Genomic DNA, 18,564 nt, shown 5'->3' on the forward strand with positions numbered 1-18,564 from the left:
ATGAAAAAAAAAAAAAAGAAAAAAAATATGAGTTGATCGCAGTACACTGACCACTCACAGAATAATAGTGCTCAGCTAACAAAGAGTGAAAACTAAATTGGAAGACTTACTTTCAGCGCAGTGATCCTTTCAAATTGATTATTCAATCCTTTAGAAAATTATTATAAATTAACATTTCCCTTAAAAATCCATTATTAATGTAATTAATTCCTCTTCTGTTCTTTCAAAATCCAATATCTACATTAATTAATTCATTTTCTCGAAGAATTTAATTTCATCTTTCCTGTAAAAAAAAAAAAAATAAAATCAAACAGTATACCATTTTTTGTTGGTATTCGTATAATTTCAAAAATTAATTTCAAAAAATTAAAGATACTTATCTTTAAAAATTTTTCAAAAATAATGCTTTTTTCCATCAAAAGAATCAATAAAAGTCTTTGTTCCACTTTCTGAAATTTTTCTTCATAAAATATTGAAGTAAACTTATGATTCAATTGGGAAAAATTAAAAGAAATTAATTTTTTTTTATATTTAAGGAAGTTACCACTTTTTTGACGGTTTTAAATTTTAATTATCGCAGGAAGTTCCCTTTTTTGCATTATTTGGATTTAGAGTTTTAATTTGAATTTTTTTTTAAAAATTGAATTTCCATAGATTTTGTTAAATTTCATACAATAATTTAATTTTACAGAATTAAAAATAATCTTTTAAATAATAATTTTAGATAACCCTTTTTTTTTAATATTTTTTGAATTTTTGAAAATTTAGAATACAGATTTTTGAAAAAAAAATTGAACTTCAAGTAATTTTTGATTGAAATTTTTCCTGATTTTTGTTGCTAAAAAATTTATTAGAAATTACAAATAAAAATTGAGGTAAAAAAGTTTTTAATTGAAGAATATTATAAAAATTATTAAAAATAATTGAATTCCTGAAGAGTTATAGTTAAAATTATAAAATTTCAGAAAGTTTTAGATGAAAGATTTTAGAAATAATTAAATTTTAGAAGATTTTAAATTGAAATTTTTGGTATGTAATTTTATTTGCCGTTTTTTTTTTAATTTTAAACAATTATTGACTTTCATATAATTTTTAATTGAAAAATAATTTAAGATAAATTGAATTTGTGAAGAATTTCATAAAAAATTATTGAAAATAATAATTAATTTAGAGAAGAATTTTAGTTAAAAAAATTTGATAAATAATTGAAATAAAGAAGATCTGAAAAAATCCTGCATTATATACTAAAAAAAGGGGTATTTTGTTTAAAAAATTTTGTAAAAAATGTACAAAAAAAAAGTCGAAAAGTAACATCTTATTAAAATAATTCAAAAAAGACCTATTTTTGAAAAAAATCAAAAAAGTCGTTTAATCCGATGCCTGGTCGCATGGAAATTAAAATTATTTTAAAAAATACAATTTATAAAATGGTCAAAAATTATTATTTTCTTTTTTTTGATTACCACATTTTTTTATAACTCAAATAATGCAAAAAAAAGTATAACTTCCTGCGATCAGTGAAATTTAAAGACGTCAAAAAATAAAGGTGGTGCCTTCCCTTAATAAAATCAAAAATTAATTAAATTTCAAAAATAAGGGATCAAAGGTGAATAATAACAACAACAGAAAAATTAAGAAATAATTAATTTATTGGCACTTATGTAAAAAATAAACGTACTTCTGTGTATAATTAATACATAATAAGTGCTTTTTTTTCATCTCGAGAATTAAATATCTCTTCTTTTATCATCTGTTTAATTAATTTTTTTAAAATATAAAATGTTAACGGTTTTTTTTAACACGCATAATATTAGAAACACAATTTTCTAAAAAAAAAAAAATGAAATAATAATTGTAATGAAAAATAAAAAAAAAAAAAAAGAAAAGAAAATACTTTCAGGCACCGCCTTTTCATTTCGACTATTAAATAACTAGTAAGTCTTTTTCAAAGACGATATACAAAGTCTTCAAATTAATGGAACTAGGTAAACTTTTTACTAAATTTTTCAAAATAAAGGAATATTTAGTCTTTAGTTCATTTTTAGTCATATTTAAAAATTATTCAATGACGTTGAATGGGACAGTCAAGTTTACAAAAGTTGGACGTTCAATTCTTCCATCTAAATTTGTTTCGTTATTTTTGTGATTTAACGAATTATGTTTTGGTTTTTTTTTTTTCTTATTGACTCTCTCACGTTAAATGTGAGATAGAAAAAAAATGAATAAATTAGATGTCATGAAATTAGTTGACGATTTGTTACAAATGTTTTTTTTTTTTTTTTTTATCCATTAGAATCAAATTATCTTTTCTCGATTGAATTAAGATAGGACTCTGTTCTTTGCGCTCGTCCTTCTTGTATGAAAACTTCATCAATTTCAATGTTATATTCATTTGAAACGTCAGTTAATGCCAAAGAAAGGACAATTTCATCACCATCTTTAATAATATTTTTAACTGTTGCCACAAAATCCTTTCCCTCAATTAGTTCTTTAAATCTTACACAGTCTTCTGCTGCCCAATCAACATTGATTGGTTTCACGTCTGTAGAGACAAAAAATTATTTAATTATCAAAGACAAATTTTTTTTATTGAAACATTTTATTATTTAGGTACCTAGGTGGTAACTTTTTTCTAAAAAATATTTTCTAATCCTTTTTTTCTAAAAAAAAAGCAGCCATTTCTGATGAAATCAGTTTTCTAAAAAATTGTATTCTAACAAGTTTTGATTTCTAAAGAAAAGTTTTTTCTAATAAAGTTCAATTTTTAAAAAATATTTTTAAATTTTTCTAAAAGTAATAATTAATTTTTGAAATGTTTCTAAAAATATTATAATTTTCAGTCACATAATATACACATAATTTGCATAATCATTATATCGAAACACAATAGTATTCAATTTTTTGCATTTTCAATAAGATCTTTCCCCCATCCCCCCCTTTGCTTAACATTGAAAATAATATAAAAGAAAAATTTCCTTTTCTACTTGCAATCAGTTCTATGACCATTTTGTTAATTTGAAATTTTGAACTTGAAATTTTTTTAAATCAAAATGACGCAATAAATTTTGACACCACGAATTTTGAATAATAAACAACTAATCAGACTTCTCCAAATTTGCTGGCGAATAAAAAAAAAATATTTATATTTTATTTTAAGAAGAAATATGATTTTTTGATAAATTAAACCTCCAAAATAATGTAAAAAAAATTTTAAATGAGACTTTAACGTCAATTAATATATGAAAAAGATTTTTAATGTGAACTAAAAATAAATATTTCAGCAAAAGTTCCGTGAAACATGTCAACATTGCATTTTTTTTAATTAAACGTAATTTGGCGCGAAATTTAATAACTGCTACACAAAAGCTTTAAATAAATTAATTTCTGACGCCACGTTTGTTTATCTGACATAAACTAGATAATTTTATAATAAATGCAAATACATTTTTTTTATTTCATACGAACCATATTTTCAAATTTTTTGTCACCGCTAATAATGTTTTTTTTTTTTTTTTTTTTTGTTAAGCGTCATTGCGAACAAAATTTGTAAAAAAAAAATATATTTTTTTAGAAAATTCAAGTTGAAAGTGTGTACTTTCAAGTAAGAAATAATATTTTAAAAATAATTCTTCTAGAAAAAAAAAATTCTTGAAAAACACCTTTTTTTTGGTCTTACATGTGTTGTTTACCCCCTTAAATGGAAAATGAAATAAAATTTTAGGAAAAAAAATTAAAAAATTACCTGCAAGTTTTGCTCTTATAGCTTGATATGGCAGCTCAAAGAATTTGGAAGTAAGTGGTAGCAGATTTTTTAAATTGACTAAAGTGACTTCACCATAGTCACAAAAATAGACAGTGACCATCATTTGAGCTTGTAATTTATTAAGAACTGTGACTCTAGTTCAAAAAAAATTTCATTAGTATTGCTTTTCAAAATAAATAAAAAAAAAAAAAAAAAATGATACTTACCGATAATAATAATTATCAGAATGTTTAACACAATACAATGAACCTTCCTGAATATGATCCATTGTTAATGGTTCACCTGAATAATTTTTACATTCTTCGTATAATTGATTATTCATTGTCTAGAAGAAAGAAAATGATTTAATTATTATTATATTTTAGCGATTTTAAATTTTCATGGATTTTGAAAAAGAAAATTAATAATTAAAAAATAATGCAATTTTTTAAAGGAGCATTTAGTGATAAAAAAATTTTAATTTTTCTTACCAAATTTCTTAAAAAGTTTTTTTTTTTATATATAAACGATAAAAACTAAAAAAGAAAATAATATAATGTTTAAAAAAAATTAAAATAATCACCTCAAGTACCCCTTTGGATTCATAGGGTTGAACAATAAAATTTCCTGGATTACACACCATTTCAACGTGAATATCGTAACGTTTATTCACTTCTGGTATTTCCGGTTGTCGCAAACTTTTTTTATTTCTTACATTGACTTGATCTGTTGATCCATAACGACTCACCGATCTCTCGCTACGTTTTCGTTCTTTCACATTATTATTACTATCACCATTTGCTCTAAAATTGAATGATTTGAAGAAAAAAAAACAAGAAATTAAAATACAATTTAAAATTTCGGAAAAAAAGAATGATTTTAAGTAAAAAAAGAAAAAATATTACTTCTTCAATACAGCATCCAAGAGAATTGTATTATTAATTGAAATAATTCCATTATTTGGCTCTTGACGCTTAAATAATTCAACGACAGGTAAAGAAGTTTGACCAGTGCCTAATTGAACTACTTTCATAATTAATGGTTGATCAGGAGGTGTAAGCTCTCGTAATCTATTTATTTTTTCAGTATCAAACGATAATAAACTAGAAAGTTGCACCTCAACTGCCTAAAAATAAAAAAAATATATATATTAACTCAAATTCTTAATTAAAATTTTTTTCAGTACATTTAAACAAAATTATACACTAAATACAGGCTTCGGAGTTTAATAGATTACTAAAAAAAAAAAAAAAAAAAAAAAAAAAAAAAATTATGAAAAGTATCCCCAAAATTAAAAAAAAAGTTTCAAAGAAGTAAAAAAAGTACTTCAAAGCCTGTAAATACTATAAAATTAAATTAAAATTCAACAGAAATTAAAATAAATAAAATTGTATTTGTAACTATTACTTACTTGATCAGGGAATATGTTTAAAACGTCCGAAAGTTTATTTAGATTAATTAAATCTGTTATTTTTATCGTCATCGTCTCTCCAAAATCGACACAAACAGCGTCGACTTCATTTTTTAAATAATTTACATTTATAACTCTCACTCTGTACCAAGATCCATTTGGCGATTTTGCAAGATAAAATTTCGTTAAATTCAATGTTGTCGCAACGTATTGACTACAATCTTCACTCAATTTATCAACGACTTTATTCATCAATTCCGTGAGATAAAACAGACTGTAGTCTTTAAATTGAACATAAACATCGCCACTGTCACTGATATGTGAGACATACACTTCGTGAAGACTTGCCTGATAATTAAGAAAAAATAGAAAAAAAAAAATTCAGTTTAACATTTCTTAATTATTATAAATAAATTTAAAATTTATAACTTCATTTTTTTTTAAATTGGATTTACTCACCGTTTTTAATTTAGGTCGTTTAATGCAAGTTTCGACAATTTCAGCGGCAATTACTTTATTTAAATTGATATCATCTTCTCCACGAGTGTCGTAGAAAATAACGGAGGGCGTTCCATCGTCAATATTTTTTACCTCTACGTAAAATTGTTGTTCCAAAAGATGATTGGAAATTATTTTCTTTGATCTTTCACTATCAAAAATGTTTTCCATTTCGATTAGAGAAAATATCTCTAATTCATTAAGTGATAGACAAAGGGCCTAAAAATAAATTATTACTTTTAAATTTATTCACTTTTCGTATTCAGTTTAACAAAAAAAAAAAAGTAAAATTTTTTATAAAATATAAGAAAATAAATTTTAGAGATTTCAAAGAAAAGGACAATTTTGAAGATAAATTTGAAAAATTAAAAAGAAAATGAAATAAAATCATTTAATTTTATTTAATTTGAATATTCTCGATTTAAAATTTTATTTTGCCCAATGAAAAATTGTTTTGATTTAATATTTTTTTTTTTTTCAATTCAAAACAATTAATTTACCTGTGCTGGAAGATCGCAAAATTGTTTGTCCAATTTATATAACATGCTAATGTCACAAACTTCGTCATCGCCAAAATCGATGAAATCAACTAAGGCTTTTTTTAATTCCAAGTTTACATCAAGACATCGAACACGATACCATTTATTCTCTTGTTCACAAAAATATGCATAATACATATCTTCTTCACAAATTGACAATTTTGTTGTTTGCAAATTTTTCGAATAAAATTCATCCATTGCTGTACACATTTTTTCAAACTTTTCCTAAAATTAAAATTAGAAAAATCAAATTTTTCGAGAAAAAAAAAAAAAAAAATGAAAAGAAATATTAAAATTTTTAATCTCAAAATAATTAAATAATTTCTGATAAATAAACAATAACTATGTACATAATGAAAAAAAGAATGCAAAAATTCAAATAATGAAATTATGAAAAATATTCTGAAAATAGAAATTTCAAGAATTGAAAAAATCACGAAAATGAATATAATTTTTAAAACAAAATTAGGTAAAATTATTCTTAAAATTAAAAATAACTATCCACTTAAATATATAAATATTTATAATATAAAATTGATGAAATAATGAAACTTACGCTGTAATCTGCACCAACAATTTGAACCATTATTTCGCTGGTTGAATAAACAAATGTGACATGTGTCACCCAATATTGATCCTCAGGAACATTTAAGCTTCCCGGTGAATGTCGACCATTCGAATTTATTCTCATTTTATTAAATGGCGACAACGGAGCCAAATCTTGTTCCTGCAAACAAATTAAAGAAATTAATTAATTGAAAATTCAATATTCACCAAATGTGTAATCAACTTATAAAAAAAAAAATAAATAAATAAAAACACTTGGAATTTATCAAAATCAAAAGTTTTAACAATTTATTGAACACTAATCAATGAAAAATCAAATATATGTGAAAATAAGCAACTCGTGCAGAAAATGAAATAGAAAATATATTTCTAAAACATCATGCAACAAAATATATATATTTATAAAATTACAAATTTATTTATATATTAATCAATTTTAAAACTCTTTTTAGAATTTCTACATTTTATGTAGGCGCAATACTTACTCTTGAAATTTTTTTTCTCTCTTTTTTTTTAGGGAAAGCACAATAATTTAAATAATTAAGATAGGAATCTTCTAACGTTAATAATTTAATTAAATAAAATTTATTACTAAAAACAATTGAATACAGAAATAATTTTTTATGCAAAAATTATTCCTGAATTTGATTTATCTTTATTTAAAAATAAATTTTTTTAGAGTATAAAATAAAAGAAAAGTCAGAAAAAAGGTGATTTGCAAGTAAAATACAAAAAAATTAAAATGTGAACACCAAAGTAGTGAAAAATAAAAAAAAAAAAAAGAATATTCAAATTATTGCACACAACAAAAACATATGTAAATCATCATAATCATCATCATCAATTTTACATATCTACTCACATGTGAGAAAAAAATTTTAATTTGTCACTATGAGGAATTGTTTTTCTATAACGTGTATTCGAATATTTTTGAGAACATGTTGAAAATGCCACTTGTCAAAAACATGAAAAGAAATTGTTAAAAAACACTTTTAATTTGACTTTTTTTTTTTGCCAATTTTTAAGTCGACTTAAAGTTTCAATTTTCATTAAAACTTTTAATTTATATAAAAAGGGGCATTCCATGTGAGATTTTCTCACGTAGAATGCTCTGTATAAAAGATTTTTCTTTAAAAAAAAATACAATTCTTCTAAATAAAAATAAAAAAATAATTATTGAAACTGTAATTATAATACAAAAAGTACTACTATTAAACATTAGTAGAGAAAGGAACTTTTATGCTTTTCATAAAGACGAAAAATTCTTTCAAAATTTAAATATATATTTTCAAAATTTTTAATTAAATTCTTTAAAAATTTCAATTAATTAAAAAATCTGCAATTAAATTTAACAAATTTTCATTTATTTAACATCCTTGTAATTTAATATTTTCAAAAATTTAATTATTTTAACAATTGTAATTTTAGAACAAAATAATTCTAAATAAATTCTTCTAAAATTAAATTAGTTTTGAAATATTGAATTTCAAATCATTTAAACTATAATGTCAAATCTTTCAATTGCAACTATTTTAAAAATTGAATTTATTTATATTAAATCAAAATAATATTATTTAAAAAAAATTTACTGATTTTAAAATTTTATTTATTAAAAATATTGTTTTTTAAACATTGATTTTAATTATCAGAGAATTTATTTATTTAAAAAAAATTTGTATTGAACATTTTTTTAAATTAAATGATATTAAAAACTTTAATTGCATCTCTTCGAAATATCAAATCATTTTCAAAATTATAAATTAAATTTTTTTTTTAAATCCATAAGTTTTTCATGCATTTAAATAGTAAAAATTTTTAAATGAAATTCATCGGGAAATTTTATTGCTGTAAAAAAAATGAACTGATAATCTTCTAAAATTTAATTATTTTAAAAAGTTAGTTATTTAAAAAAATTTTTTAATTAAATATTCTCTTAAACTTAATTATTGTATAACTTCAAATAAATTAATTATTGTATTTTCTGAAACACAATTTTTTATAAATAAAATATTTTAAAATATATAATATTTACGAAAATACTTGAATATGCAAAAAAAAAAATATTTGCAAATTGTAAAAAAATTTTGTTAATTATTACTTTTTAATAAAGATCTTAAAACTAAAGAACATTTTTAAAATTTATGCTTCTATGCTCAAGCATAAAGTTCCTGTCTCTAAACATTAGGAAATAATAACTCAAGTCGACTTAACATTCAAACACACATACAAATATTGTATAAAATGTTTATAAAAAAAAAAAATGATTACCTCTATTGAATTTGGAACAAATCGGGTAAGAATATTCGTTCCATCCACACCTCTTTCTTCACTAATTTCTTTGCACTCATTTATAATTTTGTCAATATTATTTGGCAATAGTTCATTGTATTCTTCTTTATAATATTTAAGAAGTTGAGTTGTAAAAACTCCCGTTGAGTGTTTATTAATAATTTTTAAAATTCTTTCTTCAATTAGTTTAACATTTTTTGTCGTTGGAAGAGTACACGTTTCATCTTTTCTTTTTAATTCTTTCAGTGCAACATCAATAGCCATATTTTTAGCCTCTTCTTCCGTTTTACCACTATTTGGATAGCAAGAATAATTATTCTTGCCCACCTATATGTGAAATGAAAAATTTTCATTTTATATTCCTTTCTAATTTATTTAAATATATTTTTCTGAATGAAAAGAAAAAAAAAACTTGAATAACTAAAATTATTTTACGTATTATCAATAAATAAACAATAGAAAGTACTATTTTTCCTGAAGAAAATGCACTAAAAAATATTAATTTTTATTAAAATTAAAGTTTGTTTTTTTAACGAACAAAAAAAAAAACAATTTAATATAACTCACCATAACCGAAGCGAAGAAGCTTCTATGTTTTGCTTTTGATATTTTATAAACGGGAGTCGTGTAATTAAGATTATGAGCAAGTAATTTAAGCTCTTCTTCTGGTGTTTTTGGCGCAAATTCTTTAAACGGAACTATGGAAACAGGCTTTAGCTGTAAAAAATTATTTTTTTTAAAAATAATAAATACATACGCAAACAATACAGTCATAAAATACGTAAAAATATATGGCGAGAGCTATAAACTAAAAATTCAAATCAAAATTTACACTCTAAAAAAATGACAGATTAGAATTACACTCCGTAGATGAATTTTACTCTTTATGGATTAAAATGTCCCAGTCTGTAAATTTATAATCTCAGAGAGTTTGTTTACAACCTGAATGTAATTCTAAACATGCGACATTGTAATTCTAAAGCGTTTTCGAGAAAAGTGTAAAATTACTGCGACCAACGTTGGAAAAAAGTGACAGCGAGATTTCTTGTGCCAAAAAAAAAAATTATTTTTCCAAAATTTTATTACCCAAAAGTTTTGAACGTTCAAATGAAGGAAATATTTTTTTAAAATAAATAAATTATTTAAAATTATCATATTAATGTTAAATAAAACAGTAAATTAAACAATTATTAAATTAATAATTTCTTTTTATATATTTAAAACAAAAATTTTATAATAAAATTTGTACTTAAAGAAGTTGCAAAAAAATAATTTCATTCATTTGAACGTTCAAAACTTTTGGTTCATAAAATTTTAACCCGAAATAATTTTTTATTTCAGAGAAAGTTTAAAACCACAAAAAAAGTCCTTCACCCACATACCCTTAAGATAATTGAATTTGTGAAGAATTTCATTAAAATTATTAGAAATAATTAATTTAGAGAAAAATTTTAGTTAAAAATTGTGACGCGCTCCGAGGAAAGGTACCTGAGAAGCAAAAAATTATAGGTTATGTTTGTGATTTTTAAAGTATGTAAAAATACACAAAGGGAATCAACTCTCAATATAAATTATTGGTGTTTAAATCTTCATAACATTGAAAATATTCAATAAAAACTGATTTTACTTTACATAATAAAAAAAATAAACTTTTAATTGAGATAAAATTACGACAAACATAACCTTAAAATGATTTGCTTCTTAGGTACCTTTCCTCAGAGCGCGTCACAATTTGTTAAATAATTGAAATAAACAAGATTTGAAGAAGTTCTGCATTGTATACTAAAAAAAACATACAATTTTGTTAAAAAAAATTTTTTTTTAAATGTCAAAAAAGTCGAATTTTATTTTAAAAAAAAGTCGAAAAAAGTCGTATAATCCGAGGCCTGTACCTGTGTTTTCATTAATGTTTCAAAAGAATCCAAGTGGAAAGAAATATTAAAATTAATAAAAATAATTAAACTTTGGAAGTTATACAACTTTTTTCTTTTTTTAGTCACTCGTAGATTATAATTACACTTATTTTCGTTTTTGTTTCATTAAGAAATTCGTAAAATTGTCTGAGCTGTCGCGAGTTGAAGTCAAAAAAAAAAAAAACAATGAAAATTTTCTTTTTTAAAAAAACAGTTTTTCTCTTATATTTCGAAAACGGAAAAAGATGGAAAATTTCTTATTAAGAAAAAAAGATGAGCAATCGAATTCTGTATAAGAATATGCTCGATAAATATTAAAATTCGAAAAATGAATTTTGAGTGTCCAGGGGACTTCGTTTTCCGGTCGAAAAAATTTACGTGCCCTTCAAGAATCCAGCGGCTCATATTGTAAAAATTTATTAAATTTCATAAAATTTTGAATTGAAAAATAGTATAAGATAATTGAATTTGTGAAGAATTTTATTAAAATTATTGGAAATAATTAATTTAGAGAAAAATTTTAGTTAAAAATTTGTTAAATAATTGAAATAAAGAAGATCTGAAGAAGTTCTGCATTGTGTATTAAAAAAACATACAATTTTGTTAAAAAAATGTTTTAAAAATGTAAAAAAAGTTGAATTTTATTAAAACAAGTCGAAAAAAGTTGTATAATCCGAGGCCTGTACCTGTGTTTTCATTAATGTTTCAAAAGAATCCAAGTGGAAAGAAATAGTAAAATTAATAAAAATAATTGAACTTTGGATGAGTTATAATTTAAATTATTAAATTTTAGAAAGTTTTAAAAATAATAAAATTTTTAATTGAAATTCTTGGTAATTTTATTGGATGATTTTTTTTTTAAATTGTAAAAAATTATTAAATTTCATAAAATTTTTCATTGAAAAATAGTATATAAGATAATTGAATTTGTGAAGAATATCATTAAAATTATTGGAATTAATTAAGTTAGAAAAAAAATTTAGTTAAAAATTTGTTAAATAATTGAAATAAAGAAAATCTTAACAATATCTTCATTGTATACTAAAAATACGTATTTTGTTTAAAAAAAATTGTATTTTCGAAAAATTAATTCAGAAAAAGTCGTATAATCCGAGGCCTGACATTGTAATTTAGTTAAAAAAAAAAAAAAATCAAATGAAATAATTTGTCTCTACTTACAGGTTTAAAATTGTTTGAATCGTCTCGTTCGTAATTTTCCACATTCCTCATAATTGGTAAATTAAATACTGTTCTATTTTCTAATTGTGCATTATTTTCAGGTGTCTTCCAAAAAGCGAACACTGATGGACGTGCTCCATTTGAATGTGTCGTCGATGTAAATGAATGTGAACCATTTACATGTGTCGTGGACGTTGACGGGCGTGTATCATTCATATGTGTCGTCGATGTAGATGCACGAGCATCATTTAAAAGTGTCTTCATTGGTGATGAACGGCCACTATTTAAAGGTGTTGTCGACAAAGTTGGACGAATTTCAATTAAATTTGTTCTAACCACAAATTCATTTCTCTTTGGTTGATTAACAACAAGTCTGTCTTGTAGATTGCTTTTTGCTCTTTCAGGTTCAATAACCCTCAATTTGAGGCCCCTCGCGTCAGTATCTGATTGCTGAAAGAAAAATATAATACAAATAAAGACAAATAAAACAAAAACAAAAAAAAAAAATTGTAAGATAAATTCTTTTAATTTACCGTCGTAGGTCCCACTGAACCATAATTAGTATTTTTTCCATAACTGAAAAAAATGATAATATGTATACAATTGAAAAAATAAATACAATTATACATAAACAATGAGACATTTCATGTGAAATTTTCCTTAAAAAAAAAAAAAAAAAAAAAAAATTTCGAATATATGCAAATATATTTATTTTTTATGTCGATGAAGTTTACAACGTTTATGATCATCGATTAAGAACAAAAAATATTTTATTATGCAGAAAATAATTATTTTTTAGACGAATTTTTTATTTTCAAATTAAAATTTGACGGATTTTTTTTTTTAAATAAATTTTTGAATTGATAGAATTTTTATTTGACCGAAATTACAAATGGCCAAACAAAAAATCAATTTTTTTGATAATTTCTTCAGTTTATTCGACCATTTGTAATTTCGGACAAATAAAAATTCGGTATCTTAAAATTTCTATTAATTAAAAAATTCGTATAAAAAGAAAATCTGTCAAATTAAAATTCTCTGAAATAAAAAATCATGTAAATTAAATGACTGTAAAATAAAAATTCGTATAAAAAGAAATTCTGTCGAATGCTAATTTGAAAATTCGTCTAAAAAAATAATTATTTCTAATAAAATTCTTTAAAATGAAAAATTCTAATTAATAATTTAATTTTTTTTCAAATTTACTAATCGAGAAATGTTAGGAAAATTTTTTCAAACAAAAAATTATAATAATTTAATAAAGAAAAATATTTTTTCTGACTATAAACGTTGTAAACTTCACCATTAACGTTAATTTTGATATAAAAATTCGAATAAAATTTCAATGAATAATAATTTTTAGTAAATGAAAATTTTACATAAAATATCTCTGTATAAAATTATTTTTAACAATACCTTCATTTTATTTAATTAATAATCTATAATTTTGTACCTGCTTTTACTTCTTGAATTCTGATTTGAAGAAGAAGAAGAAGAAGTCGGTCTCCTAGTACGCTGAGAAATTTGATTTCTTGAATTATACGTTGAAAAAGATTGCCTAACAGGTCGAGTTGGTCGATTATAAGCATGTGCAAGTCTCTATTTAAAAAATTTGTTTTTGTTTTAATTATTACTTTGTATTTTAATAAAAAAAATATTTAATGTTTTTTTTTTTTATTTAATTAAATTACCTTTTTTGTTTTCTTATCGGTTTTTTGTCCCTGAACAAGTTTGTGAATATGAATAGTATTTGCAGTGGGTAATACTTCATAAAACATCTCATTTCCTTTTTGAAATTTTCTCAAACCTGGTACTGTATTAATGAATTCTTCTAGAGTATTAAAATTAAATCTCCTAAATGGAATTCTCTCTCCAATTACATCTTGATAGTCTTCTAAAAATATCGAATAAAAATTAATATAAATTATATAAACAATGTGCGAAATTTTTTTATTACAGATTTTATTTATGTTTTTTTTTTTTTTTTTTTTTTTCTTCACTTACTATTGAGATTATGAAGACTAGCGCCTCCTTTTGAGGACAATAGGCATGCCCTCACATTGTCGACTACTTCGTCCATTTTTTCTTTGGACCGAAGTGCCGCGAATAAAAATTTATACACCCAATCAAACAAAGAATTTCTTTTGAATACGGTAATAAATTTATTTTACTCGATTTCAATCGCCAAATTTTTTCTGAAAAAAAAAATATATATTTTTAGTTATTTTAATTTTGTTATTAATTCTTTTTTTAAAACTCTTATCTTAATTTTTATATATTTATGAATATTAGTTTATTAGAAATGTTTTGTCCCACAGTGTATTTCATTAAAAAAAATAAAAATTCATAATAATTAATAATTAACAAGTAGCATTTGTGAAAAATATTTGAATATTTTTCTCCGCAGTTTTTAAATCTTTAACTAAATTTTTCAACATTTTTATTTTCAATTTATGTAATATTTACGTTGAATATTTTTATATTCTTTATTACAAAAATTAGTCTAAAAGATATAATTAAAAAAAAAAAAAAAAAGAATGCTACTAATTTTACAAAAAACTATTTTGTTTCTATGCCAATAAAATTTTCTAATTCCAAACAAAAAAAAATATTTACTCAAAGTGTTTCTACATTAAAATTTTGCCATTTTGGAGAACTGGCTTGTTTTAAAATAAAAATGGCAAATAATTAAAAGTGACATTTTATAAATATTAATTTTTATAACAGAATTATTTTTTACTTCTGCAGATGAACAATTATTATTATTATTATTTTATTTTAATGTAAATTAATATAGGTACCTATAACAAATATTTTTCCATCTACATTTATTTATATTATTATTATTTAATAAATTTTTTATTTGTAAGCAATTTTTGATAATAGTTTTTTTTATTATTAAATAGATTAAATGATAGTTTTTATCATTAGCAAGTGAAATATTTTTTAAATATTAATTTTAACAATACAAAAGAATAATAATTTCATTAAAAAAGAAAGTTAAAAGTTATTTTTGTACTGCTGCATATGAAAAATTATTTTTTTATTTTATTGTTAATTTTTTTTACTTTCGGGTAGTTCAAAAATTTTTTTTAATACTAATAATAATAATAATAATAATAATAATAATTTGTTAAAACAAATTTTTAATCATATTTTTTAATTTTTGTAAATCAAAATGTGTTTTTAGTTTATATTTCTATAAGTGAAGAAAAGGATCCTAGCAATTATAACAATTATTTTGTTGAAAAAAGTTATAAAAAAAATAAAAAATTTATTTATTTTTATAAATAGTGTTTATATACAAAAATGTCATTTAAAATTTTTTTGTTTTAAAAAGAAATGACAAAAAAAAAAATAAAAGCCAAAAGTTCTGAACCGTCAAATGAACAAAATATTTTTTTCAATCTATAAATTATTAAAAATTATAATGTTAATATAAAATAAAACTGTAAATTAAACAAATATTAAATTATAATAATTTCTTTTTAGATATTTAAAACAGTATTTTGTGATAAAATTCATACTTAAAGAAGTTACAAAACAAGATTTATCCATTTGAACATTCAAAACATTTGACTCATAAAAAATTAACGGAAAATAAACAAACATTAAATTTTGTTAACATAAAATTGACGATTATTTATGAAATAAGGACTTAATTAAAAATTTTAGTTTAGGTCTCAAAATTATTGTTTAAAAAAAAAAGTTGAATATTTTTAAATAAATTAATTTCAATTACAGTTTATTATTGAAGTAAAAAGAATTTTATAATTAAATTTATTATAAATTATACAATTAAATAAAATTATCAATTTATAATGGCGCTAAAAGTGTGTAAAACTGATTTATTACAGTAAAAAAAAAATGTAATTTACTATTAATATAAATTTTATTTTAAAATATATAGTAAATTAAAAAAATAGCCTAAATTAAAATTTATAATTTAGATTGAAGCTGAGATTAGATATGACCAAATTTCTTTTATCAAACACAGCTGATATCATTTTTCAAAAATATGACATTAATTTTGCTGCAAAAAAAAAAATAAAAAAAAAATTGATATTAAAATCAATTAGTTTCAATGTCCTAGAAATACGACAATGCATTTAATTTAGAGAGGGGAACACACGTTTAAGAAGTTGCTTTGACAGGTTTCCCACTTACTGACCTACAAATATTGTGATTTAAATTTTCATAAATTAAACATACATTTTTTTTTCATTACACCTTTTGAATTTATTACATTTTTTAATTTTAAAAAATTCAAAACAATTAATTTAATTTTATTATTTATTTACTTTTTATAAAAATTCTTATATTTAATTCATGAAAATATAAAATTACTGATATATTTAATATAAATTATTAAACAAGTCAATGTCAACTATGCAAGATAATTTTCAACTAAAAAAGATTTTTTAATTTTATTTTTACTTCAAATTTTGTGTAAAAGATAAAAAAAATATAAAAATAAGTTTTTAAAACTGTGTAGGAAGATAAAAAAAAAAAAAAAAAATTTACATATAATAAACATTCTTTTGCTTCTTATGACTGCCAATGAAAAGTAACGGCCCTATAACCGGTGTATTTTGTTTCAAATAATACTTGTGACCTTTGCGTGACATCCGGCGCGCATTTTCTACGTAATCTAATTGTAACGAAATAGAGATCAGATTTAAATTTCATCTGAATTTTGAACAAAGAAAGTAATCTAGACTAAACATATTAAATTACAATCGAAAAAAAATTCAAAATTTGTTTTTATAATTTTTTTACCCCTCAAATTAGTAAACAAACAAAAAATATCAAAAAATTTAATAAATAGAAAAAAAAAAAAAATTCTACACGAAATTTCCAGTAATTTACACAATTTTCTAATCCTTGATTTACAATTCGTTATGTGATTCAAGGCCTCAATTACGTGGACAGAATATAGAAAATATAATTATTATATACTTTATAATTTTAAACAAAATAATACATTAGGTATTTAAAATGTTGTCTCATTTTAATAAATACTAAATAATAAACACTTATAAATCAAGTATACGAATTTAATAATAATAATAATAAGTGTTAAATAAGCTATATAGAATTTTAATTCCTCGCCTACTTTCTTCAAAATTAAAATTTATTTGAATTATGTGTATATACATAAGAATTTATTAACTACTTTAAAATTAAAATTTTTCCAGAATAAAATTTTTATTATGACAAAAAATACATTCTCGTACAAATTAATTATTACACATAAATTATTCTTAATTTGATTTCTGGAATAATTTATCTACACAGGTTAACAATTTAGATTTTTAAATTATTAGAAGTTAACACGATTGAATAAAACAAACAAAAACAAAAAGCGAAAAAAAAACAAATAAAACAAAAAATTCTTTAATGAAATTATTACGTTTATAAATAATTAATTTGAATTTAATTAAAAATAATTCCAATTTATTATTTAAATAACATTTAAATAATAAGATTCAAATAGAAAAAGAAAAACCTGACCACACCTAACCTATGATCCATTCAAACATTTTGTTAATATTAAACGAATAAAAATTAATTTAGAGATACATTTAATCGATGCTTTTAAATACTATTATTCAAAATAAATTGCAATATATCATTCACCGTTTCAATTGTATTAAAAAAAACAAAATTATGACAATAGAATGAAAGACAAATGGGAATAATTTGCAATATTGTAGCTTTTACATACCAATAAATCCAATGGAATTTCACTTATTATGACAACACACAACAGACACACAACCTACTTCTGCAAAAGCACAAGAAAGAATGCGATCGGCAAGCACTGGATCAGACGAGAAGAGAAAAGATTAGAGTGAGTGAAGGAATAATAATATAGAAATGTGTACATATATATAAAATTCGAACGATGCCTATGGATGGTACAAGAGGAATTTGACAATAATTCAACACTTTCTGATATAAAAATTATATTAAAAATCTTATAGTTTACAATTAATTTTGATCTATTCTCTATTTTTTGTATTGTATTAAATAAATTCTTAGATTTACAAATAAATAAACATTTCTAATTATTTTAAAATGCTATTGAAATCGAAAAAAACAATGTTTACTAAATGTCATGTTTTTTTGAAATCTATTACCATTGGAGTACATATTTTCAAATAGATGGCAGCACTAATCAACATTCAAATATAGCGGCGAAATTTAAAATTATAATTTTCATTTTCAATTAAAAATTATTTTGAAAATAATCTAAAATCATAACTTATTACAATTTGTATATAATTTCGAATATGATTTTTTCTTCTGTAAAATAGTTGGAACACTAATTTAATTTGCAAAGATTCAAATTTTCGTTTATAATTATTTTAATACATTTTAAATTAATGTGCTTCGTGTCTTACAAAAACTAATAAAAATTTG

At 21.6% G+C, this 18,564-nt stretch overlaps 2 protein-coding genes across 2 annotated transcripts in view; both read right to left on the reverse strand.

Annotated features, from left to right (window-relative positions):
- Positions 1–10,901, reverse strand: part of LOC127282571 (FUN14 domain-containing protein 1) — a 192,978-nt gene extending 182,077 nt beyond the window's left edge. Inside the window, exon 1 of the mRNA XM_051306901.1 lies at positions 10,894–10,901. The gene's annotated coding sequence lies outside the window, so the exon portion shown is untranslated. The remainder of the gene's footprint in view (positions 1–10,893) is intronic.
- On the reverse strand, positions 1,632–18,004 carry LOC127282561 (tudor domain-containing protein 7A-like). The gene is made up of 17 exons (XM_051306879.1): positions 17,867–18,004; positions 14,143–14,333; positions 13,830–14,032; positions 13,592–13,737; positions 12,672–12,714; positions 12,139–12,588; positions 9,614–9,763; positions 9,026–9,373; positions 6,747–6,917; positions 6,152–6,415; positions 5,613–5,870; positions 5,154–5,501; positions 4,648–4,868; positions 4,326–4,545; positions 3,970–4,088; positions 3,743–3,897; positions 1,632–2,542 (listed from the first exon to the last, which is right to left on the reverse strand). The coding sequence occupies exons 2-17, from the start codon at positions 14,216–14,218 to the stop codon at positions 2,301–2,303; spliced, it is 3,414 nt and encodes a 1,137-aa protein (XP_051162836.1). The 5' UTR covers positions 14,219–14,333; positions 17,867–18,004; the 3' UTR covers positions 1,632–2,300.
- Positions 18,005–18,564: the final 560 nt, after the last annotated feature.

The sequence above is a fragment of the Leptopilina boulardi genome, unplaced genomic scaffold, assembly GCF_019393585.1.
Source record: "Leptopilina boulardi isolate dan_hultmark-lab unplaced genomic scaffold, ZJU_Lbou_2.1 LbouV2_300, whole genome shotgun sequence".
Lineage (NCBI taxonomy): Eukaryota > Metazoa > Arthropoda > Insecta > Hymenoptera > Figitidae > Leptopilina > Leptopilina boulardi.

Bases quoted from the DNA above. Each gene is read 5' to 3' on its own strand.
- LOC127282561 (XM_051306879.1), bottom strand. From the start codon at position 14,218: ATGGACGAAGTAGTCGACAATGTGAGGGCATGCCTATTGTCCTCAAAA. The intron at 13,738-13,829 runs GTAATTTAATTA...TTTTTTAAATAG, and splicing joins CCGATAAGAAAACAAAAAAG to AGACTTGCACATGCTTATAA. The intron at 4,869-5,153 runs GTAAGTAATAGT...TTTTATTTTTAG, and splicing joins TAAACATATTCCCTGATCAA to GCAGTTGAGGTGCAACTTTC.